This window comes from Podarcis liolepis (genome assembly GCF_965112155.1).
Source record: "Podarcis liolepis genome assembly, chromosome: 14".
NCBI lineage: Eukaryota > Metazoa > Chordata > Lepidosauria > Squamata > Lacertidae > Podarcis > Podarcis liolepis.
Genome location: NC_139569.1, coordinates 25,547,639 through 25,572,954, shown reverse-complemented (window position 1 = coordinate 25,572,954; position 25,316 = coordinate 25,547,639). Strand labels below are relative to the sequence as shown.

The following is a 25,316-nucleotide window of genomic DNA, read 5'->3' as shown; positions in this document are numbered from 1 at the left end:
GGTGCCATACCTGTATTGGGCCTGAAAGAGTTCCTGGACAAAAGTGCTATTGATTGGAAATGCAGGTCCTTCAATCAGCACTTCATCTTCCAAAGGCGGCTGGAAGAAAAAAAGCATTTTGTAAGAGAGGTGTTCAGGCATGTGCTGGGGGAATCACACGCTATGGTGGGCAGAGGACAGAGCTAAGCCCAGGAGGAAACAAACTATCTGCTTCTGCAAAATGCTCAGGGTGGCAACTATCTGGTTTGTGTTTGCACACTTCCACAGCCAGAATTCTGTGAGCATGCACACATGCAGAAATTCTGCTCCCAAGTAAGAAACCTATGCACATCTGGAAAGAGCTGCAGAATACTTTCCACTCAGAATGCACCTAGCACAGCCCTGGGACTTCAGTGGCAAGATGGGACTCAACCAAGTATTTCTGGGCCCGTAACTCCTTCGACATCTGACTCCTCTGGAACAGTAGATGCACAGGCATGCAAAGTGTCAGCTGAGGACTCCCTGGGCCACCGCCAGCATGCCCTGAAGACGCGCCTCACCTTCAGAGGTCGGCCATTGTTCTTCACTATGTTGTTAAGGTCCTCGTGAACTCGGTCCAGGAGCCAGAGGAGGAACTCCTGAGCGTCGTGCTGTGAGCTCCCTCGATACTGCATGGCATTCTTGGAAACGATGCTCTGTGGAGAAGCAGCAGAGCAGCTCAGCAGCTGCACCAAACCCCTAGGAAACACCCACCCTCACAGCTCTCCGCAACGGAGAAAAAATGAATATATATGTCACCACCAGATGACACTGTTGTGTTTCAGCTCAAGGAAAACTGCAGTTGGGTGAATTTTTGTTCTTCTCTAAGACCAGCTAGCAGGGAAAGATGTTGCTCTCTGGGTCAGTAAGTTCTTTCAGAGGGAGGTGAGGCATCCCTGTGGTGCCCCGCAAGACGAATGCCTCGCAAAACGAAAAACTCGCTAGACAAAAGGGTTTTTCAGTTTTTGCGTTGCTTCGCTAGACGAATTTCCCTATGGGCTTGCTTCGCAAGACGAAAACGTCTTGCGAGTTTGTTCACTTTTTTCTTAAAGCCGCTTGAAGAGGCGCAGTTGCGACGGACCGTGCTTCGCAAGACGAAAACATCGCAAGATGAAAAGACTCGCGGAACGAATTAATTTCGTCTTGTGAGGCACCACTGTAAATCCCCAATTGTCTTCCATCCAAGACAAGAGAAACTGAGAACCCAAATAGAGTTTGTTTCCTGTGGATGGGCCAGAGTTCCACCCTCTCCAAGGGAACACAGATGCTGCTCACAGGGAAAGATAAATACATGCATCCCTTTGATCAAAGCAGATAAGAGAAGCCCAGTGTGGGGTGGGGGATTGGATCTAGCAAGGGGGTCAAATAAGACAGGTGGGGGCTTTGCACTTGTCAACTGGCTGGCATCTGGTGGCTTTTTTGGTCCACAGGGGTCTGGCAAAGGCAGCACTTTGAAAGAGCTTCTGAAGAGCCGACAGACAGTTGACCTGACACCTACTGGTCTTGCTCTCATTAATGGATTACCTGAGGAAAGGCTCTTTCCCTTTTTGCAAGGCAGCAGAATACCTGTACATTGTACACAAATAACTATGACAGCTCTTCTGGAGGAAAAAAGCTCCCTTTATTCAAAATAGACCTAAAGCAATTTAAGTATCCCCCCCCCCAATAATTGTATGCATTGTTCTCTTTGCTTGCCCCAAGTGAAACTGGACCCATAAATCCTAGCTGGATTAGTAGTCAGGTACATAGCCTCTGTGGAACGAGAGGAAACAGTCAACAGGCAAGGCTACAATCTTGTCATTACCCATTATTACCAGAGGTTTGCATGTCTACAGCCATACTATCCTGAATGCGCCTTATCTCATCTGATCTTGGAAGCTAAGCAGGGTCAGGCCTGGTTAGTACTTGGATGGGAGACCAGAGGTTTGCATGGGGGGGGGGAGCACAACAGGGGCAGCAAGTGCCCTTCCCTCCAACCCCTGGCAGAGATGCTACATCTTAGCCTGGTGCCACCTAAGAAAAAGCAAACTCTGCTTTCCTGCATTAACAGTGGCTTCTTATTTATTTATTTTTTAAAAGAGAGATTTGTTATTCATGCGACTTATTACTGGAGGCTTTTGCTACCAGTTGCCAGAATCAAATTCCTTGGTCACCTCTGGCACCTATGTTTAGAGACCCCTGGAGATAAACATCGACAGCTGCCAAGATTAAAAGCTACACCATAACTCAATGTGCTAATCTACTTTCCAGCCATGCTATCAGGAGATGGAATACTTCACATAAGTTTGAGGTAATCCATCGTTCTCCATCCTCCTCCTGTACTTTCTAAAATACATGGGCTTAAGATGGTTAACACAGATCCCAAGAGATTAGCAACTCTTTGTTAGGCAGACCTGATTCCCACAAAGTCTGGAAAAGCGGCCACTTCCCTCTCCTCCCAAAGCTGATTCTCTCTCTGCATTTCTCAGCAGCCTCTCATTCAGCCCTGGCCTCCATTAATGTAGGCACATGCTCCCCTTTCATACTTGGCCAGCAGTTAATTTCTCATGTGGGGGTTCCGTATTCAAGTACCACAAACGCAAGAGCCAGCCCCCACAGAATGGCCTGGCCATTCATAAACACAACTGAAATCCAAAGCTCCAGACTAGGCCGCCTATGTAGTGACACCACAGCAACATCCCAGCAAGTTGCAAGAGACATCCATTCTTCCTACTATCCACTGACCCTCTGGAAAACAGCATTTTAAAGAGTACGTGAAGTAGAAAGTTAGCTATGGGCAGCTTCACAAATTATGTGGCAAATGTATGTTTGATGTATGTAGTCCAGGGATTTAGGTAACAAATATGTATGGTGGGGGGGGCTCTCTCTCTCTCTCTGACACAGACACACATGTTGCTGCTTATGGAAATGGGGTCGGAGTCCCCAAATACTGGCACACACTGTTTTGCTGACCTGCTTACTGCAGGAAATGCAGGTGACTAACAGGGTTCCTGTTTCAATCGCAATCAATTTCCAAGCCTAGAAGTGCTTCTGGACTCAAGTATGTTTCCTGAAATGTGGCCCTTTCAGGCTCTTGTAACACAAAACCAGCCCAATGAAGGCCACTTCAGGTAAATGGATATTCATGCTAATTCAGTCTCCCTCAGCTACCAGATAGGCATAATATGGGGAGTTACCCGACCTCAAACCCACCACACAGAGAGCAGAGTCCAACACAACACAGTAACACAAAGGCATTTCATTGGCTGCTCTGGAATTCACACTTAAGCAGAGATACGATCCTGTTCACAAGACTGAATGCAATACAAACACCGAGGCACACCCAATCAGGAAAACAAGACAGGAGACAAAGGAAAAGTATTACAGTCCTGGATCATCCAGCTCAAGATAATTCCTTCCAGTGGACTAAACTCAATGGGTGGTGGGACCTGTAATCCTTTAAAAAAAACAAGCCTCCCTGCCCACAACTCACAACTACAACCCCCACATAGGTTGAGGATGCTTTTGTATCACATTATTAAAATTAATCTTCCTACATCACAGCCACTGCAAATCAGACACTACAATCTGGTCATGCAAGCAGAACATCTGTAATAGAAGCTGCCTGCTGCCCCACTCCCCCCAATCAGTTGAGGGCTTAGCCCCAAGACAGATAATATCCTCTTTAATGGACATTTTTCACCAGATCTGAGCCCCTTGGTAGCCATTATTCTCAACATCACTCCAAGGCTTCCCAAAACAGCTAAAGAGAAGGGGCGGTGTGCATGTCCCAGTTTATTGAAGGCTGCATGCCTTGCACATGGCCCAGCAAAGTCATAGGAATGCCCCCTCCTGGATGACATTGCAAGAAGGATCTGGAGGTTGGCAAAGGGTAGAAGGAATGGAGTGGGGGGAAAGGTTTTGAAGCCTTCCGAAGCGGAGCACAGAGGAAGAGTAAAAGGGGCACCTCCAGATAACCTATTTATTGGACATTCATCCTGGTTTCCTTGCAGAAGATTTGCATGGAGAATAGATTATATCTAATCTGAGCATTCATTCCTCCTTGTTTGCAGGGCAGTTAGTCCACAATGAGCACTCATCCTGAATTTATCCTCCTTTTCCTTGTGGGATGCATATACATCTTTACACTTTACAATGCATTTTCCTGCAAAAAGTCGGCGGTTGTCATCTTTTTTAAAAAAAAGTTAATTTGCTGCGCTTAAAACCACTTCAGTTGCACAAACCTAAATTTCCTAACATTGCCCCCCCCCAAAAAAAATTTAACCATATGGAGTCACCCAAAGATTGACCCTTTCCACAGCAGTAAGGAGCATCAGCCTCAAAACATAACCTTTTTTTTTCAGGGGTCAGCTTTACCTGTCCTGTAAGCAATAAGTCAGTTACAACTACGTTGTACAGTACTTTCTAAGCTTTCTTCTGTCACCATGAGCCCTAGAAGCTTGCTATCAAAAAAAAAAAGCCGATATTCAGCAGGCAATTTCTCTGCTTTGCTCATGCTGTAGCACACAGCATCTAATGGGATGATACTGCTGACATCCCAGGTGCCCATAGCAAGGTGGCTGCTCAAGCCTGCCTATCTAGAGAGAGAGAGAAAGAAAGTTGCCAGGTGACAGGGGAAAGGAGAATGTAGTTGGAGGCCAGGGAAACAAGAGGGGCTTGGCCACTAGGATCACTGATCTCCCAATGCCTCCTGCCACTCAACCACAAACCAGGCACCTCCCAAGTGTGACAGTCAGCTCCAAAGGGGGAAAGAATTTGCCATTGCCTCTCTAACACTAAGCACCAACGTAATGAAAAGTCATCTGCAGGTGTGAATTACGAAAAAGCAGAGGATGGCTGTTCAAGGCTAAATTTAGACTTTGCTTGCAACTTTGCTGAGAACAGACAATTCAATTTGTGTGCTTTTAAAAGGGTTGTTCCACGTTTTTTGTGCTGTTATCTATTCCAGTCCCAGAAACAAGCCAGTGACCAGATTTTAGTCCAGTATCAACTGTGCACAACTGGGAGACTAACTGCTATGCTTTGGCTGCCAAACTACCATGTGGCCAAGATAGGTGACATCAGCTATAGCTCAGAGATCCCCTCAGAGATCACAGCTCTCATTAGCAAAAGCTTTTAGGCCAGTTTGGCACAGCAACATCCAGCCACAGTTGCTGAAACGCATCGATTTCTGTTGGCCTCCTATTCTTTGGCAATCTCTGAGTCGTTCCATTTGCTTTTGGAGATACCAGTGTATCTCACAGCAAAGCTTGCTAATACCAACACAACGTTGCTTCCCAACACTTATAACAAGTTCCTGGAGCTGTGCTGCCTAACCCACTATGCTGAAAACGTAAGTTTATCCCCAAAGAAGACCAGATCTAAAAGCAGCTGCCTGGCCTCAAGAAGCAGCCATGACTTGATCCCAGGAGTGACTTCTTTGCAGAGGAAAGGCAAAGCACAAAGAGTACCCAGGCTGTAGTTCATTGGCTACTAGCCACAATGGCTACTTTCTACCTCCACTGTCAGAGGTAATGTACCTCTGAATACCAGCTGCTGGCAACCACAGGAGGGGAGAGCTGCTCCTGGGCTCATGTAGATGGAAGTCTTCCTCCAACATTGCTCCAGCAGTTGTCTCTCCTGTTTCCTTCTTTTATTAGGACAATTAAGCTTATTTGGCTGTAAAAAGCAGGGAAGGATGCTCAGGGACAACTGTGTCAACTGTCTGGATCATCCCCCACCCCCCATTCCAGAGGTCAACTTAGGACGTCAAGAGGATCACCTGCCTAGGAAAGCCCAGGAGCCCTATGAAAACCAAGCAGTTGGATCAGCCTCTTTTGGCAACCACACAAATTGTTCCTCTATCCCTGCAGAGATTAAGGGCCCAACCTAGACTCATTTAAATCCAGTTTCAGGCTCGCTTTTGGTTCTCAAACTGCCTGTCACACTGATGGAAGAGGACAGAGGTTGAGTAACCCTGTTAGTCCTTCTGGATCTCTCATAAGGTTTTGACCATTGTACTCTTCTGGGTGGGTCTCCACATCAGAATCAGATGCCTGGTGACTGTTCTTGAGCCCCATGACATTTGCACTAAGAGGGCTCTGTGTTGCTTCTACACACACACCCCAGCCCAATCTTCTTCCATGTTTACGTGAAACTGTGGGGTCACCCAGGGATTGCAAAGAAGGGTTTCATCAATACACAGATGACACCAAACTCTACTTCTCATTTTCATCTAAGTCAGGTAAAGCAGTGGAAACGCTGAACTGGTGTCTGACATCAGTGAGAAGCTGGGCAAAGGCCAATAAGCTGAAATTCAATCTGGACAAGATGGAGGCACTATTGGTGGGTGCTTTGTCTGCTCAGGAAGACTGTGTTTAGGCAGTTCCAGATGGGGAAACACTTCCCCTAAAGCAGGTGTGAGGAACCTTGGCTACAAAATAAACAATTTCTTCATGCAACACATAGTTAAACTATGGAAGTCACTCCCACAAGAGGCAGTGATGGTGACCAAATTGGATTACTTTAAAAGAGGGTGAGACAAATTCATGGAGGAGGATAAAGCTACCAAGGGCTACTAGCCACAATGGCTCCCCCCACAGCTGGAGGCAGCCATGCTTTCAAATACAGTTGTACCTTGGTTCTCGAATGCCTTTATACTTGTACATTTTGGCTCCCGAACGCCACAAACCCAAATTGAGTGTTCCGGTTTGCAAACATTTCTTGGAAGCCAAACATCCAATGCAACTTCCGCAGCTGACGACTGAGTGCAGGAAGCTCCTGCAGCAAATCAGAAGCCACGCCTTGGTTTCTGAATGGTTCCAGGAGTCAAACAGACTCCTGGAACGGATTGTGTTTGACAACCAAGGTACCAGTTTCTGGAAACAAGAGGGGAGAGGTCTCTTGTGCTCAGATCCTGTTTGAGAGTTTACCATTGAGGCATCTGGTCTGCCACTGTGAGAAGGGGATACAAGACTAGTAGCGCATGTTTATTTTTTCAGCTTTCACATTCCAAAAATGAGGGGTGCTAAAAAGTTATAACATCACCTGGGAATTCAAAAGCTATTTTGGTTAAATTTAGTTTTGCGTAGTAAACAACTACAGTACATAAAATATTGACCTTTTTAATAAATTTTCCAATAATTTTAGACTTGGTCTTATAAGTGTGAAAAATATATATGTGAAATTGCATAAAAATTGAAACGTCAAAACTTGACAAGCTTTTTGATATCCTCAATTGCAAGTGTAAGATTTTTCTTTGCTCTGAATTTGACTGCCCTACAGATGCTGGTTGCAAAAAAGAAGCTCACGTTAACTGTACATGCCCTATGGAGATGAAGATCCCTGGGAAGGAACTTGCTTTCATTAAAGGTCAGAGAGAGAATACTGGTTTGATTGGGCCACATCAGACTGTCTTGCCAGATCTGCCTGAACATAACAGACAAGTCACAAAGCAGAAGCGTCAAGAAGATGAGAGAAGAAGACTTGCTGAATATAAGCAGTGAAGTAAGTAGGATGCCTGAATACCATGAAATGAAATAATTTTCTCTGCTAGTGAAAATGAAGGTGCCCAAGATGGAAATGGTGACATAAATTATGAATTGACATTAAGAAAAACAAGTATGACTTGCACTTCAACACATCAGAAATACATAATGTTGCTATGTAGAACATCGGATAGGGTGTTGGCCTTTGTGCCACGGCTGCCCTCACCACTGCCACCTTTCTGGATGCTGGCTTGATCACTGAAGAAGAGAGACTTGATCACAGTAAAGTCAAGAGGGCCAAGAAAAAGTTATGAAATCCCTGGATCAGGAATCTGATTACTTTTGTCAGAAGGATGAAATTGACAGCATCTTCTTTGACAGCCAGGAAGATACAACTAAAGTTACGCTCAAAGCAGACAATTCAGATCAGCGGTTGCCAAGCATCATCTCAGAACAGAATTAATATGCGAGCAGTGAGCCAGGTGGAAGGTATCTCCATAGGCGCCGACTCCATGGGGCTTGAGGGGGCCCGAGCACCCTCAAAAATTCGTTTGGGGGGGCTCCGCCCCCCAATAATCTCCGGCGCCCCTCCAGCAGAGCGCCATCGCCGCCCCTCCCCCAGCCCAAAATGCACAGGGAGGGGCGGGCTGCATGCCTCCTGCCCTCCCTCCTGAGCAAAAGCTCCACCCAATTTCCTTTGGAGCTGATTAATAGGCGCAGCACGCTCTCCCCTATTCGCTCACGAGGAGGCGGCGCCACTTTATTTGCATATTCATGAGCTTATTTATTATTCATGAGCTTTCCCGGGCGCCCCCCCCCCCAATATTTTTTATAAGTCCACGTCCCTCGGTATCTCTACCACTTCACACTGGAAAAAGTCTGGAGTTTTTGCTAATAATTTTGTAGATTTCATTAAGAAGAGCAGCATTGATAAGAGTCTGAAGGCCGCTGAAGGGGATTCTACAAATCTTAACACTAGCTCGGAGGGTAGTACCATGCATTGGGTAGAGGTCAAGCTTGGTTGTAAGCTGATCGGGTTGGTTTGTGCCCTCCACACCAACAAGTTACCCCATGACAGTTGATCCAGCACTCAATGGAAAGACCTTGTCTAACAGCAAGTGGTCAGGTAACATTGACAAGATGTTAAGACACTGCTACAGAACTTGACATTGATTCTTCATTAACCAAAGTCACAACTGGAGAGCCTCTTCACTGACTGACAATGTCATAATGGATCTGTCTACTGATCAAGCGTTCAAGTATTGGATCACAAAGACCATAAGGACAGGAAAACTTCCCATGGATCTGGTCCTTCTTGAAACTGGTCCAGTAAGCCACTAAAGGCAAAGCCCCTAACAACTTAAGACTGATAGTGGAATACATTGTTTGTGTGTACTACCCCCCTGCTGGTTCAAAATCAAAGTAAAATGTGGAAGGCCTACACCAAATCTTGTTTCAGCTACAACAAGTTAGGCTGCAAAAGAAGGCTGTAGTGGGTGCCAACCACTAAACATTCAGCACGGTATGCATTCAGCGAAATGATAATCCAGACACTCTTGTGCTCAGATGACAATGAGGAGAGGAGATCGAACTCGCAACCTTGGTGTTTTCAGCACCACACCCCAACCAGCTGAGCTATCTTTCCATGGGAGTAACTAACTCAGGGCAATCAGCTTTGAACCCTGCTTCAATTCCCCAACGCCACACTCACAAGGAATTGATACAGGGAGACTCCTCCCTGCACCACCCCCATCCTGGAGCACGGACACAGTGACCGGCATTACTTAAGTACACAGACAAAATGGAATTTGAAGATTTTGTCACTGTATTGATTGAGTTTATGGCTTCCCTGGCAAGAATCCATCCTGAATTTTAGTCTGGCTCAACACCCCAGGAGGCTTACAACTGCAAAACAAGAGGAACCACTATGATATAAATATAAAAGATTATTAAAAAGAAGCCATCTCCCATGTAAAGCACCACCACACCCCGGGTGAAAACGGCTCCCACCCTAGGGACCTCTGCTGAAGGACAGACAGATGGCTTTTGTAAGCATGAAATCAGGCATAATAGTATAGCCATGGGCTCACTCAAGCAGGTAGAATAGCAAGCCATAATGTAGGTCAGCCGAGGAGATTTAAGGCGGCGGGTGCAGAGGGATTTTCAGAACCACCAGGCAACCTAGATATCCCCCTTCTTGTTATTTTGCTGGAAAATCCTCAGGCAGCTCTGAAAAATCCCACCCGGCCCAATTGTGGCACCCGCTGCTTAGCCACAGGGGCAGGCAGCAACTCAAGCTGGAAGGAGACGGCAAAAGGCACCACAGAGCCTCCCCTCCTGAATACACAGTAAGTGCTTGTCACCATCCCACATTTCTCAGTGAGGAAAGAGGACTGATGGGCAGGGAAAAAAGCCTTGTGCTGCCACACAGCCACAAACAAGAGGGGGAAGGTAGAACTGCTCATGCAGAAAAATGCTGAGCAGTCAGAAGAGGCCGGCTGCAAGGAACAGATCTGGTAACACTCAAAGGAGAAGAAGGAAATCACAACGGGGAGCATTCACACAGGCAGTTTAACCTTAAGAACCCAACAGAAAAACTGCCTCTGTCTACCCCAACAAGCAGGAAAGTCTGTCTAGTCAAGAGATGCAAATGTTGATGGAAATCACACTGGCTCCTTGGCAATTAATTGGAACTCAGGAATAAGCACAGGCCTTGCCAAGCAGTGTCTGCCAAAAAGTGGGAATGAGCAAAGGAGAGCAGGACTAGGCCCCATTCCTAAACATGTAACATGATCAAGTCCCCTTCAGACCCTTGTACACTCCCCCCCCCCCTTTCTGCTTTGTCAGCAAGGTCGCCGGATGAAGTTAGCTTGCATTCTGCACATAACTCTTGCTCCACACAATGTATCTCAGATAGTTATGGGTTTGTGTTTTTTATTTAGCTTTAAGCAGAAAGAATAAGCACTAGTGTTAACTAAAGCAATCCAAGAAATTTTGTATAAATTGCATGGAAAGCAGGAAATAGTGAAATACCCTAGATATCAATATCAAGTTTTTAGGGAGTCTAAGCAAACATGAATCTGGAATCCACTGTTACCACAAGTAGTTGCATGTTTATTGCACATCCCTGAAGTTGTACATTTGCCGTCTCTATTAAAATAGCACCAATTCCTCTCTGTTTTTGCACTGCCTTAAAAACCATAAATACCGTGTACCGTGTGTGAAAGCATAAAAAGCATTTTAACTCTCAACATATCCAACCCTATAGCCCAAGAAGGAGGGAAAGATCTACAGGCACAACTTAACTAAACCAGCCCCGTTTAAGGCAGAGCAGCAGTTGCCCCCCTGCAAACTGCTCAGTGGAGCAGCAATGAGGTGTGGGTGGTCAGGAGTCAGCATTTTCTGTCTCTTCACAGAGGAAACACTTCAGCTTATGCCACCTCTTTTGCCAGCCTCATATTCACTAACTGGCAGGGCAGAGACAGGGTCTGAGGCAGCTTAGGATCCTGACTAGGTCCTGACCCTCCCCATGACGACCCTCGGATCCTGCCCATTTCCAAGCTAATCTGGCATAAAGTCCCAAACGCTTGTGCCTCCTCAAAGAGACTGTCAGGATCTCAAGCACCTACACCTCTGTCTACCACATTCACTCAGGCAAGGGAGCTGCTGTCACAAGCTGAGCCTCCTTCTCAGCTTTGATGTTACTGCATTATTATTTATATCCCACATTTTCTCCCACTTTGGGATTCAAGGCCGCTTGCAACGTTTAAAAACAATGTTACAAAATAGAAGCAATAAAAAAAAATCCAGTTAAAAACAGTACAGTGGTACCTCGGGTTAAGTACTTAATTCGTTCCGGAGGTCCGTTCTTAACCTGAAACTGTTCTTAACCTGAAGCACCACTTTAGCTAATGGGGCCTCCTGCTGCTGCTGAACACCAGAGCACGATTTCTGTTCTCATCCTGAAGCAAAGTTCTTAATCTGAAGCGCTATTTCTGGGTTAGCAGAGTCTGTAACCTGAAGCGTATGTAACCTGAGGTACCACTGTAATTAAAATACATAAGAACACAAGAGTTGCAGAGGTGGGAAGCAACAGCCCTGACAACTCTGTGACAGTCCCTTTCCCTCTCCAACTCTGAGGCAGAGTGCGGGGAGGCTGCTGTGTTCTCAGAATACCTGGAGAACATGCCATGTAAAACCAGCAGCACACCACTGCCCCAGAGGGGGCATCCTCGGCTGACGCTTGGCCAAGATACCCAAGCTCCTTGATGGCAAAACAGGAAACCCCTCTGCCTCCCTGTTTTAGCCTGGGAAAGCAGGATGAGGTACACTGATGGCGGCACGACAAAGGTGCCCAAACAGCAAAGGGAAGAACGACAGGGAACAACAAGGAGAGCCTCAAACTGTTAAACCACTGCAGGATCCCACATGAAGCACAGGATGGCACTGTCAGTCTCGTATCATTCTGCTACAAGCCCCAAGACCAGCCCTACCATTAGGCAGAGTAGGCTGGTAGGTGCAGGCCTGATGCTCTCAGGTGGGGTGCAGGCATGGCCAGTTCCCCTTGGGAAACAGAATTTTTGGGGTCAACCCTAACAAGCTACACACTTCCACTGCTACCTGCCTAAAGATTACAAGATAAACTTTACATCCTACCATAGAATATTTGCAGGAGTTTACTGAGAACCCCTGAGCCCCGGGGTGGAACTGTAGTTTTCCACTCTTACCCTGTACATTGTTTACAGACCGTTCAAGACAGGAAACTATTAGAGAAAGTTGCTTTCTATTTTTTTTTAAAGGTACTTTAAAATGATAAATTACTTGCTTCGCCTGCAGTTCCCAATCTCTGCATTAACCAGTATGTTTACTGAAACATCTAAACAATAGTTTGCTAACCTGTTGGTAAGCAAATACAACCCCATCAGTCACAGAATTTGCCAACTGTTAAGCACAGTAACATGCCTGGACAAACTATGTATACAGTTAATCCTATGAAAGCAATCAAAAGTGTACATAAAACAAAGTATGACCCAAATCAGAATCAGACTCGCCTCCTCTCTCAGCATGCGAGGAGACAAAAAATGATGATCGGGGTTTATTTATGATAATGAGCACTTTAAGTTTCATATTTGCCTCTCCATTGGATGTGTGGTTTAAAATCCACAAGGACCTCATCCTGCACTCTGTGACCCACATCCAGGAGGGCCACTTCTTGTCAAGCACAAGCTGACACTTGCAGTGGCTGTTAGGGTCTTTGGTATCCGTTTGCTCCAATCCACAGATCCCCATGCAGCTAGACACAGGGATCAAACATTTCTGAACTCTCTATTAAACAAGATCATGAAGGGCATTTTTAGAAAGGGGTTCAACTTCAAAGGGTCTAAAAACAGATGATGGGGTTTATTTCTTTATTTGATTCCATTTCACAGATAGAATGATAGAATTTGCGCTGGGGGTCGGGGGAGGGAAATCTGTATGTAGAACTTTTAAAACATAAGCCACCTGCAGCCTATGGAGGAAGACCATTCAAGAGGAAACCAATGTGCTTATTACAAAGAGCTACAGGAATCTCCCTCATTCTGGCATACAAAGAGGCACGTATTTAGCTGCTACGGACAAATTCAGGGCAGGAATTGGAGTCTTCTTTGTATCCAACTGAAAAGACCAAGAAAATGTTTAGGTAGGCAGAATACAGCTGACTAAAATAGCTGACAAAGACAGGGAGGTTAAAGCAATCTTGTCTTGCAAAAAGGAGCCTTTTGAAACAGACTTTGACAATGACAATACAGGAAACAAAATTCTTATTCATTCAACAGCCCTACTCACTTAGGGAAGCCCATTTTACTCCTGACAACCTTGCAAAGCTACCTGGCTACAGAAAAAACCAAGTGCACCCTCTTGGCTTGGCCAACTTCGACAAAGCCAGAGGAGCAGAACCAGAGTAACAATTCTACATCAAGGGCGGGGAACCTTTGGCCCTCCAGGTGTTGCTGAACAGCAACTGCCATCAGCTCCAACAAGCATGGACAATGGCGTGCAATGATGGGAGCTGTAGTTCAGCAACATCTGGAGGGCCTGACATTCCACACACCTGATCTCCATTTAGATGGGAAAAGGAAGTAACAGTAATAACAATTACTGTAAGCATTTTCCAGGACCATGTACTTAAGTTTTGCATTGTTCATTCAGGGACTCCATTCATTACAAAATGATAACATTCAATTAAATAATGAGCCGTATTTCCAAGTCTGCTTTCTACACAGGGTTCTAGTTAGCACATCACATTAAACCATATTTAAAACAAGCTATGGATTAGTGTGAACAAGCGGTTGCTGGTGCATGGTTATTCAACCGCAGGCACTTTGCTCCTTCCCTGCTCCCGCCACACTGAGAAGGAAACCAGCTCAACAAGAGAGCCTTAATAGCACCTGAAAGACTAACAAATTTAATATGGCAGAGGCTTTCTAGTCCATGACATAATAAATTAGATAGACTTTACATTACTACAAGACTCTCATTTTGCTCCAGCATACGACATACAGAAGCTACCCTCCTAACAGAATAAACTATCCAGCTTTTCCATACTGGGTAGAGGCACCCTGGAAATGGAAAGAGAAGCCATTCTTTGGCAGCATTCTCCTGAACAGTTTAAAAGGGGCTTCCACTCCTTTGCAAGGAGGACAGCACATCCTCTCCTCCCTCCTTCTCTCAAGGGGAACAGCACAAAATGAAAAGGACATGTAGGAGACACACAGGTCTATGGTAACAAGGCCCAGTACTAAAACCATGCTTCTAGCTCTGTTTCCTGATGTACTTGCAGTTGTGTAACATGTGAAGAAATATAATGTTGGTATGTGGTAAAGCCCGCCAGACTCACCATGTAATCACTGCCGCCATCTCCTCCTCCTCCTGGTGGGGAACAGTAGCAGGAGGGGGGCAGCAGCCTGAGTGAGGAGGCCGGCAGGCAAGGAAGTGTGGAAAGAATGTGCCTCCCAACCACAGCTACAGCCGCTGTCTCCTGGGAAGGAAAGCACCCCACAACCAACTGCTCAAGGTGGAAGTGGCAAAATTCCACCACTACAGGCAACCAGCTTCCTCAAAAAGAGAAGAAAGCAGTGGTCGAGCATCCAGCCACTGACTGGAGCACATAACGGACCACAATGTGCCAATACTCTGTAGCCACAAAGACCTTAAAGAGTTTTAAAGTTCACAGTGCCATGAACCTGTTCTCATCCATCTTCTCCTCATGCATTTGGTTCAAGCGAAGTAACTATTTCTGTGATGCAGCTTCAGCAAACCAGTGGGGACCCTGCATAAGACCTATCACCATTGATACAGCAAATGCCCAGTTGAGTTTCTGACCTGGTGAACGGTATTTAATAGTTTAAAAGCTCCACTAAATATTCAAAGTTGCTACAGTAAACATAAAGCAGACACCATAGAATCTATGGTAACAAAACTGCTCCAAATGAAATAGTCCCTTTGCTGTCCCCCTCCAAAAACTGGAAACCCAGAATTACAGAAAATCACAAAAGATTCACTTCAGTGCCAAGACAGCTAGCACTAGCCCACAGGCTGAGGCTGGCTTTCCTGCTGAGCTTTAATCAAGCCTTAATAAGTGCATGAACAATTGTGCTGCACAATGACCAACAAGGGTATCTATCACCTCCCAGTTCTTTCTTCACAAGCAGATTTGATGAAGTTTCTTAAGTGTCACAAGCTGAGTCTACATTACATTTACATTTGATTTTACATTAGGGTATTCTTAAAAGGGAAATGCTTATCAAGGAAAAAATCTTATCACTTTTTTTCAACTTATTTTTATCCACCCTGACTAGTAGAATGACTGCCATGTTTCAGCTCTTTGGAGGAAAACCAGACAGATTATTTCCCCCGAGATAAAGTAAGATCAGTTTCCTCTTTTTTCCTCTCTATTTATTCATTCATCCACTCATCCATCCTTTATGGTTAGAAACTGCCTTTCAGTTCAGTTTCCAAGAATAAATTGCTCCCCGTCTTCAGCAGGAAGATCCTAAGAAAGTAAAGCATCACATGAAGGTGAAGCCTCTGAACAGCTGTTTCCAGAGTAGCAGCCATGCTGGTCTGCTGCAGCCAACATCCCAAACTCTTGTGGCTCCTTAGAAACCAAGCAGAAAGCCCACTTCACCAGCTTAGGCTACAATAAACATGTTAGCCTTTAAGTTGTCACCAGGCTCTAAGCAGCAACTATCTCTTCCCCAGGCAACAACAGTCACCATTCCTGCTCAAAACACCAAGTCAAATTTGGCGCCATTCTAAAGCTTCAGGAAGGAACAGTTTGGATAGAAATCTGTGGGTTTTGTTTAAATCTGACCGGGATGGTTATTTCCATGCCCACCAGTTTGGAAGAAAAACAAGGTAATGGTTCCTTCATACTCAGGAGGATAACTGCAGCGTATTAGTTTTATAAGAATAAAGCAACAGGGCGCAATGAGCTTCCAGGACCTTCGGAAAGCTGAGGGCAGCTGAGTCACAGAATGTCAATGGTGTCACCTAAAAGGGAAAGGGTGGAAGAGGGGAGGAACTGGCCAGCTTGAGCCCTTAACACAGTTTATTTAACAGCCTGCCCAATAACACAGTAGGTCCCAGAGCATCCTTGCAAGAACCATAAATAATCCCAGTGGTCATTGGCTGATACCTGGAGCCATTCTGTAGGCAGAGTGAGCCATGTTACAATATCCATGCTGCAACGGCTGCACCCATGAACTGCCTAAGAAACACATTATGTCCCATCCCTGGTAGGCAGGTAGGGCACACACTAAGTGGAGGAAATATTCAATGTTCAAACCTATTCAAATAAATCTTCAAGCAAAAAGGTATTGACAAGTACTCTTGCATGTGTACTGAGAAGTAGAGAGTAATTAATCCCTTAATAGCATGATCACTATTTTATGACATTTTGGCTGGTCTTAATAAAGGCATTGCCCACAATGAACCAGCATTGTTTCCTCCTCTTTTATTAATTTCACAGTTGTTGTTCTCCTCCCCCATATGGGATCTGTGCAAGTATTTCGACTACTAGTGCCTAGAAAGTGCAAAAACTCTGCTTCTGTGACTTTTAATGCTGGCAACAACAAATAAACATACTTTCTAAGGAAAAATCTGAAATACAACATGATCAAAGTTGTTTTTGAAACAATTAGAACAAATGTTAGAATAATAATTTAAGTAAGTCTCTTCCACCGGTGATCAAAATTGCTGAAACAAGACTGAATCAATTCACTCCAAGAAATGGCAAATATCACACAAACAGTTACGCCCTTTTCAAAATCTCAGCAATCCACTGAGAACATTAACAGGCCTTGTTGAGCTTGAACCAGTATAGCTGCACTAGATCCACTGTTTATGGCAATTTGACCTCATAGTTTGCTAGGGACAAACCCGGACTCCCTCTTTTCTTGCACACAACAGTAGACTCTTGGCTCTTGTAAACAGCGGGTGGCCTCCTGAAACCTGGCACCCCACTTGTTTTCCAACATCATGAGATTAAAAGAGAAGCAGCTCTGCTGAAAAGTGTTCCATATTCTCCTGATCCAATCATTAAAAACAAGCAATGAACAATCTCCTCATTGTCCCAAGCACCAAATCATAAACAAACAGTACCCTGGAAGCAAGGTCCATTCTAAGCAGCCCTTGTTGAGCAGCCAGGAAGCCTCATCCATGACCAGAGGGTACAAAGTGGAAGAGCAGCCCCCCACCCTGAAAAAAAAAATCAAGAGAAAATAAATGACTAATCTGTTGACCAAGCCCAACCATTTTCCAACCCAGAACTTTGCTAACTAAGGCTGAACTCCTAACCCCACTTGACTAAGAGTATGCCACACTGAATTAAATAGGGTTTACTTCTGAGTAGGCATGCTTAGGACTGCTTGTCATCTACCAAAAGGGTAAATAGGAAACAAGACTAGATCAATTGTTCCTATACAATTACTTGTCTCCAATTTGAGTTAACAAGGCAGCCACCAGCTTTGCCTCAAAAAACCCCAAAAACCAATTGACAACAGAACTGTGTGAAGTTGCAGTTTTTCCATCACCCAATATTAAAATGAGGCAGAGTAGGCATCACAGTCATAGGCAGGGTCTTGATATGATCAGTCAACTGTGAAGCATCATTGCTCAGGTGTTATTCATAAGCCAGGAGTACTGACTAGCATGTATGTCTCTTTCTCTCTGATACACACACCACACTTACCTTTCCACACAAGTTTTTGGGGATCTTGGGCATAAACTAACCCACTAGTCACATCTCTCTACACAGCAAGACCAAAGCCTGCAGAGGATGCTGTGCCACTGGGGAAAGATTGTAGCTAGGTGGTAGAGCATCTGGTTAGCATGCAGAAGGGCCTCTTCAGTTCAACCCCCAGCATCTCCAGGTAGGGCTGAGAACATCTCCTGCCTTAGACCCAGAAGAGCCACTGCCAGTCAGTGCAGACAATACTGAGATGAACCAATAACCTAATTCAGCGTTGGGCTGCTTCCAACGTTCCTATGCAGATAGGGAATCAAGGCTACTATCTATGAACTACCAGAAACATGTGTGTGTTTAACACATACCAGTGCTAACATTCTGCCATGAAGAAGATGGAGCAAACTCATTCTTTGTTGCTCTATAGAGCGGGATTAGAAATGATGCGTAGAAACTGCAAGGAAGCAAATTTTGACTGAGCATTAAAAGAAATATTACAACACAAAAGGCTGTTGGGGAGCAGCACAGGTAGTGCTGGTTGGTTCCCCGCACTTGAGGCATTTAAGCAGTGGATGGCCACCCATATGCCAGGAATGGTGAAGATTCCTGAACTAAACCAGGTGGGAGTCCAACTCTTATGATCCTAGGAAATAGCCCCTCCTCTGTTCGGTCTGACAGAATTCTCTGTGCAACTCCAAACTTTATACCCTCCTATGGAAGTTGATCCAACAAGTAACATATTTACGGTAAATGATGTAAACGGAACTGTTTCTCTCATCTCACTCAATAAGAATTGCAGAGAACACCTGAAGGAGATTCTAAGCCGGTATTTTCTGCCATTCTTCATTCACTGCTGATCTTAATATGAGACAAGACTCCTCAGAGCTCACCCCTGGAACAGAAGGGAATCTACAGTTATCACAAATGGCACTCTGCATCTGCTCAGAGGTTTCCTTTCAGCCAGCCTATGCGTAGAAAGAAAAAAATCATCTATGCCAAGTACTAATAGAGGCATCTTTAGTTGCACAAGGCGATGACTTGAACTAGGTCCTGTACCTGTGCAGCACCTGTACCTGTGAAGTTGGAATACACCACCTCTGGAAGCCACCACAAATCATTAACACACTGCCATGATGCCAGTGAGGGAGCTTCCTAAGAACAACCAATGCACCTCCCTGCCCCAAAGAGCTTACAGTCTAAATGTCAGGTCTAACCCAAGGGAATGACACCTTTGCCAAGAGTCACAGCCCAGGTCACAGCCTTCCAAGCAAGCACAACCCAGGTCACACAGGGCATCTGATGATTATTTTTAGGTGCTGCAGGTCTTGATGCACCCGCCCTGCTGCTGCTCTTGGTGCCTCTGAACAGGGGACCCTGGCCAGATTAGATGCTTCCCCTGCGGAGTGGCTGCTAGGAGCCGGCAGAGGAGAGGGAGCCCCTCACCTTGAACTCCCGGCTGTGCTGCGGCGTATACTCGAGCGTCCAGAGGGCCCGCACTAGGTGCGACAGCTGCTCCGTCACCTCGCCCTTGCAGTTGTCCGGGGCGGGCTCCGGCGGGCGGGCGGGGGCCACGGCTGGCACGTCCCTCTCGCCGCCGCCGCCGCCCTCCTCTTCCTCCTCCTCCTCCTCTCCGCCGGCGCCTCTTCCTCCGTCCCCGGCTTCTGCGGCGTTGGCGGCGCGGTACTGCTCGAGGGCGAGGTACTCGGCGAAGAGCTCGGTGTTGCTGAGGCACTGCAGGATGGCGTTCATGAAGCACGTGTTGCCGTGGTTGCGCAGCCCCGCCACGCCGGGCACGGCCGGCAGCAGCAGCGACCCCGCCGAGGAGCCCGGCGGCGGCGGCGGTGGCGAAATCAACTCCTGGGTGGCGGGAGGCTGCGGAGGCGGCGGCGGCGACGGGGGAGGCGGCGGCTCGGGCTCCGGGCTGGGCTGGAAGCAGCGGCCCAGGCTGCTGCCGCCGGGGGGGTGTCCGTGGCGGGCGGTGGTGGCGGCGGGCCCGTGCTCGGTGCCCAGGTGGGAGAGCGTCGAGAGCGTCTTCAGCACGCGGCTCATGAATCCGCCCAGCGACCTGGAGGAGGAGGAGCCCGAGCCCCCAGTGCCGGACCCGCCGCCGCCACCCACCCGGCCCCGGAAGAGCAGCCGCTTGCTGAAGGAGCGCTTCTCCTTGGCCGCCGCCGCCACCACCACCGGCGAAGCGGCGGCGGGCAGCACCGGGGCCGCCACCGCCGCAGCGCCACTCGCCCGGCCCGACATGGCGCCCTCTCCCCCCGGGCCTACCACCGCCTCATCCCCGCCGCCGCAGCCCAGCCTCCGCGCCTGGGAGCTTCACCGGCGGCACAGCCGTGCAGGAGCCGGAGCTGCTCCTCCTCCTCTTGCTGCTGCTGCTGCTCAGGCTGAGGCGGCGGCGGGCGGGGCGGAGCCCGCGCGGCGAGACGGGCACGCAGGAAGCCGGCGCCGCCATGCTGGTTGCGGGCAACCGCGGGACCAGCCGGCCTACCCTTCTCGCGGCCGCCGCCATCTTTGGTCCTGGCAAAGGCCTCTTTTCCCCCTCCTCCGTCTCCCTCAGTGAAGAAGAGAGGCAAATAGCGTAAAGGGGCGGCGGCGGCTTCTTCGGCCACTCTTGCCAGCCGGGCAGCTTTCAGTGCGGCCCAGTTCCCCTCGGCGCTGGCTCGCGAAGGCCCAGGCCCGAGCCTGCTTCCTCTTGCTCGGCTCCTCGGGACTTCCCGCCAAAACCTCCGTCACCTCTGGGGGCTCACAGGGAAGCCGGGAGTTGCCTTTTCTCCACAGAGACGGAATTATCGTGGCCGTAAATAAATAAAGTAGCTAACATGCAAACATTCTCTCTTCTCTTTGGTGATCACTCGCAGCCGAATAAGATTGTCTTCCATAAACACGGTTTTAACAATGAGTCCGTAACTGACTGGAGGCCAATTCTGGTTCCACACGTCCTTCGACAGTGGGGACATTGGTTTCCAGTCGGGAGTTGATCACAGTGAGGGTTTGCCAAGCGTGCCTTCCTCTTAGCACGTTTCTCCCTTGCATCCTGAGTTCGAGTGTCTTCAAAGCCCATGACACCTTTGGTAAAGGCTGTTCTCCAACTGGAGCGCTCGCAGGCCAGTGTTTCCCAGTTGTAGTGTTTATACTACATTTTTTAAGATTTACTTTGAGACAGTCTTTAAACCTCTTTTGTTGACCACCAGCATTACGCTTTCCATTTTTAAGTTCGGAATAGAGTAGTTGCTTTGGAAGACGATCATCAGGCATCCAAACAACATGACCAGTCCTATGAAGTTGATGTTGAAGAATCATTGCTTCGGCACTTTGCTTCTTCTAGTACGCTGATATTAGTTTGCCTGTCTTCCCAAGTGACGTGTAAAATTTTTCGGAGATACCGTTGATGGAATCTTTCGAGGAATTGGAGATGGCACTTATAAGTGGTCCATGTTTCACAAGCATATAATAAGGTTGGCAGTACAATAGCTTTGTAAGCAAAGCTTTGTGAATGTCCCAGTCCTCAAACACTCTGCACTTCAATCGGGAGAAAGTTGCACTCGCAGAGCTCAGGTGATGGTGGATTTCGGCATCAATGTTGGCCCTTGTGGAAAGATAACTGCCTAGGTAATTATAATATAATATAATATAATAATAATAATAATAATAATAATAATAATAATAATAATAATAATTTATTATTTATACCCCGCCCATCTGGCTGGGCTTCTCCAGCCACTCTGGGCGGCTTCCAAAAGAATATTAAAATACTATGATACATCAAACATTAAAAGCTTCCCTAAAGTAGGTAGGAGAAGTGATTGACATTTTCCAACGTTACACCATCGAGTTATATTTGTGGCGCTGCAGAGGGGTTATTTTGTACTTGTTGGTGCAGCACTTTGGTTTTTTGGATGTTGAGTGATAGGCGAAGCTTTTTGTAAGCTTCTGCAAAGATATTTAGGATGGTTTGGAGGTCATCCTCTGAGCGTGCACACACTTCGTTGTCATCAGCATACTGAAGCTCTATGACGGAAGTTACAGTAACCTTACTCTTTGCTTTCACCCTGCTCAGACTGAAGAGCTTTCCATCTGTTCAATATATGATTTCTACTGCGGTGGGGAGTTTCCCTTCGACAAAGCGTAGGATCATGGAATGAAAATAATGAATAGAGTTGGGGCAATAACACAACCCTGTTTAACACCTGATCCCACTGAGTGGTTCACTTTAAGAGCCATTGTTCTCTGTGATTGTTGCTGTCATACTAGATTGCTACACCCGCCCTTGCCCAGGGAGCTTTCCCTGAGAAAGGCGGGTGCGACCAGACCACTGCTTTTGTTGGAGGGCAAAAGCAGGTGTGCTACAGGGCCTGTCCTGCACCCCCCTAAACTAGCCAGCAGCCTTCAGGTATGCTGCTATCCTGCTGCCAGTGTTGAGTTCAAGTCCCTTCTCAATCCAGTTACATTCTGAACTTGGGAGGGAGGTGCCGTCTTGCCCTTTGCCTCCGGCAACAAAATGTCTTGGACCAGCCTCTACCAGCGAACACAGCAATCCCCCCGCACACGCACACACATTTGCAGCATCGCTTACTCCAGCAACATCAGTGCTCCTAGTTCTTCCCTATGGAGCAACACTTCCTTTACTGCAGAGCTTTGTGTGTCGCTACACGTTAGTGTGTCGGCTGCAGTGTGTAGGTGTGTTGTGCGAATGCTCCCCGCGCTCCTCCCGGGGCTGAAAGAGGTTCATTTAACCTTCGGTTTGCTAGTAAAACTGAATGGCTGTGTCGCAAAATGATGCACGTCTAAAAAGCGTATCACCAACATGAGAAGTTTGGAAAGCTCTGCTTTACTGCTTGAAGGTTGTCTGATGTGTTCCTGTGATGCGCTGCTGTTTTGGAGATAAGCTTTGGCATCTTCAGCAGAGGCTGCTGCAAGGGTATGAAGACAAGCTGCAGCTTCACCCGACCTCAGTTATGACTTCAGTCTTTACAGATCTTGAATGTGCCCTCCTCCTGCTTTGCAACTGTAAAGGCATCGATGAACCACATGGGATCTATTAAAAACAAGAAGCAGGTGATTTGGGAGTGATCAGACTCCCACTGCTTTACAGTGTGTTATGTGGCTGGGTGGCACTGCTGAAGTTATCACATATATTTATGTATCAGTCAGTGGGTGGCTGTTGTTCACAGAGTCTGGTAGAGTTTAAGAAAGGAGGTCAACAGTAGGGGGAGCCAGAGCCAGTGAGTGAGTTCAGTGTAGAACTGCTGAGTTCTACAAGGGCAGAACTGGGGCTACAGAGGAGGAACTTGATAGGCATTGCTACCCTCTGGACTGGTTGTAAGAAGGCAGGAAGGTAGGGCTGGGCAGGGCAGGGCAGACCAAGGCTCACCCTAATGAACCACCCTCCAGTGGTATCTGCATATGTTAAACTGAAAGCCTCAAACATAGCAAATGTTAAATTCACATTTCAGAAGAGCAGCTGTGCTAGTCCGTTGCAACAAAAACAAAAAAGAGTCTTGTAACACTTAAAAACTAACAGTCCAAGATAGGTTTTGTGAATGGCTCTCTCTCTCTCTCTCTCGCTCTCTCTCTCTCTCTCTCTCACACACACACACACACACACACACACACAAAATTCATGATTCAATCCTATGTTTTTCAAACAATCACCAGCATTTCAGAGTTTGCAGACATTCCCAGCATTTGCCTGAGGGCTGTTAACCTTCATGTGAATGTCAGCATTCACCATACCTCATACAACCACAGTTATTGTAGGCTGAGAGAAAATATTAATGACACACTGCGCTGAATCATTTATTTGGAACATTTTTACCACCTTCTTCAGCCAAAAGAGGGGGGCCCTTGTTTTTCTTCTATGCCTCATTGTAGAAACGCCTCACCATCAAATATATCTCTAATTATATAGTTCCAAAACTGTAGGATTGAGAACAATCCCTGCTGAGTATTCACATAGGTAAAGAAATCCCATATTCCCCTTTTTTATGGACTACTTATGGACTCATTTGGATGGGAAATTCCCACGCTCTCCTCATCTATCTTTCCATTCTATTTATTTTTCTTAATAATATTTATTGCTTTTACAACAATTTAAACACTACAAAAAAAAATACATTACAATACAAAGACACTACCTTACACTAAAACATTAAACAAGACAAAACAAAAACAATTTAAAAAACACATCAACAAAGAAAAGAAAAGGAAAAAAATTTCAATCTTATCTTTCTTTCACATATTTCCACGACCTCCTCACACCTCCCTTTTTGTATTCCACTTCTATTAATTATTTCAGCAATTCCTTTCCATCTTCCCCTGTTTCCTATCCTATAATTATCTTAACACATTTCAACCTTATTTTTCCTTTAATACTCTATTAATCTATTTGTACTTAATTCCTTATAACCTTTCTACTAAAGCCATATCACTTCGTTCCAACATTCTTCTAGCATTCCTTAATTTTACAATATTTCTGTAAATAGTCTTTAAACTTTTTCCAGTCTTCTTCCACCGACTCTTCTCCCTGGTCTCGGATTCTGCCAGTCATTTCCGCCAATTCCATGTAGTCCATCAACTTCATCTGCCATTCTTCCCTGGTGGGTAAATCTTGTGTCTTCCAATACTTCGCGATGAGTATTCTTGCTGCTGTTGTTGCATACATAAAAAAAGTTCTATCCTTCTTTAGCACGAATTGGCCAACCATGCCCAGGAGAAAGGCCTCTGGTTTCTTAAGGAAGGTATATTTAAATACCTTTTTCATTTCATTATAAATCATCTCCCAGAATGTCTTAATCCTTGGGCACGTCCACCAAAGGTGAAAGAATGTACCTTCAGTCTCATTATATTTCCAACATTTATTATCGGGCAAATTTTTTCAAGCTTAACTGGTGTCATGTACCACCTATAAATCATTTTCATTAAATTTTCTCTTAGGGCATTACATGCCGTAAATTTCATACCTGTGGTCCATAACTGTTCCCAGTCAGCCATCATTATGTTATGTCCAACATCTTGTGCCCATTTAATCATAGCTGACTATCTTTCCATTCTAAATGTCCAATGGCTATGCTCACTCCTGCTTGTTTGGTGGCATGTTCCATGGAATCAGTGGTTTCCTGTGCTTGGTTGCCTTTAGAAGCAGGTCACAAGAGATTTGTGATGTTTTGTAATATTTGAATTTGTCTACAAGTTGAGCATAGCTGAAGTGCCTAAGGTCCTCTGCTCCCACATTGGATTGATGCAGAGAAACAGCCAGCCCACCCAAATACAGTTTGCTTACAAACCCCAAGTCAGTTTTCTATGGGTCTCTCCAGACCAGGGGTCAGCAACCTTTTTCAGCCATGGGCCGGTCCACCGTCCCTCAGACCATGTGGTGGGCCAGACTATTTTTTTTTGGGGGGGGGGGAGATGAACAAATTCCTATGCCCCACAAATAACCCAGAGATGCATTTTAAATAAAAGGACACATTCTACTCATATAAAAACACGCTGATTCCCGGACCATCTGCGGGCCAGATTTAGAAGGCTATTGGGCCGCATCCAGCCCCTGGGCCTTAGGTTGCCTACCCCTGCTCCAGACTCTTTTGTGGGGGCAGGGGAGT

At 46.3% G+C, this 25,316-nt stretch overlaps 1 protein-coding gene across 1 annotated transcript in view; it reads right to left on the bottom strand.

Annotated features, from left to right (window-relative positions):
* The window catches only part of USP31 (ubiquitin specific peptidase 31), a 37,548-nt gene extending 17,476 nt beyond the window's left edge, over nt 1-20,072 (bottom strand). Inside the window, exons 1-3 of the mRNA XM_083474040.1 lie at nt 19,153-20,072; nt 540-674; nt 11-99 (exon numbers count right to left, since the gene is read on the bottom strand). Coding sequence (XP_083330166.1) covers nt 11-99; nt 540-674; nt 19,153-19,959 — 1,031 coding nt within the window. The 5' untranslated portion in view covers nt 19,960-20,072. The remainder of the gene's footprint in view (nt 1-10; nt 100-539; nt 675-19,152) is intronic.
* Nucleotides 20,073-25,316: the final 5,244 nt, after the last annotated feature.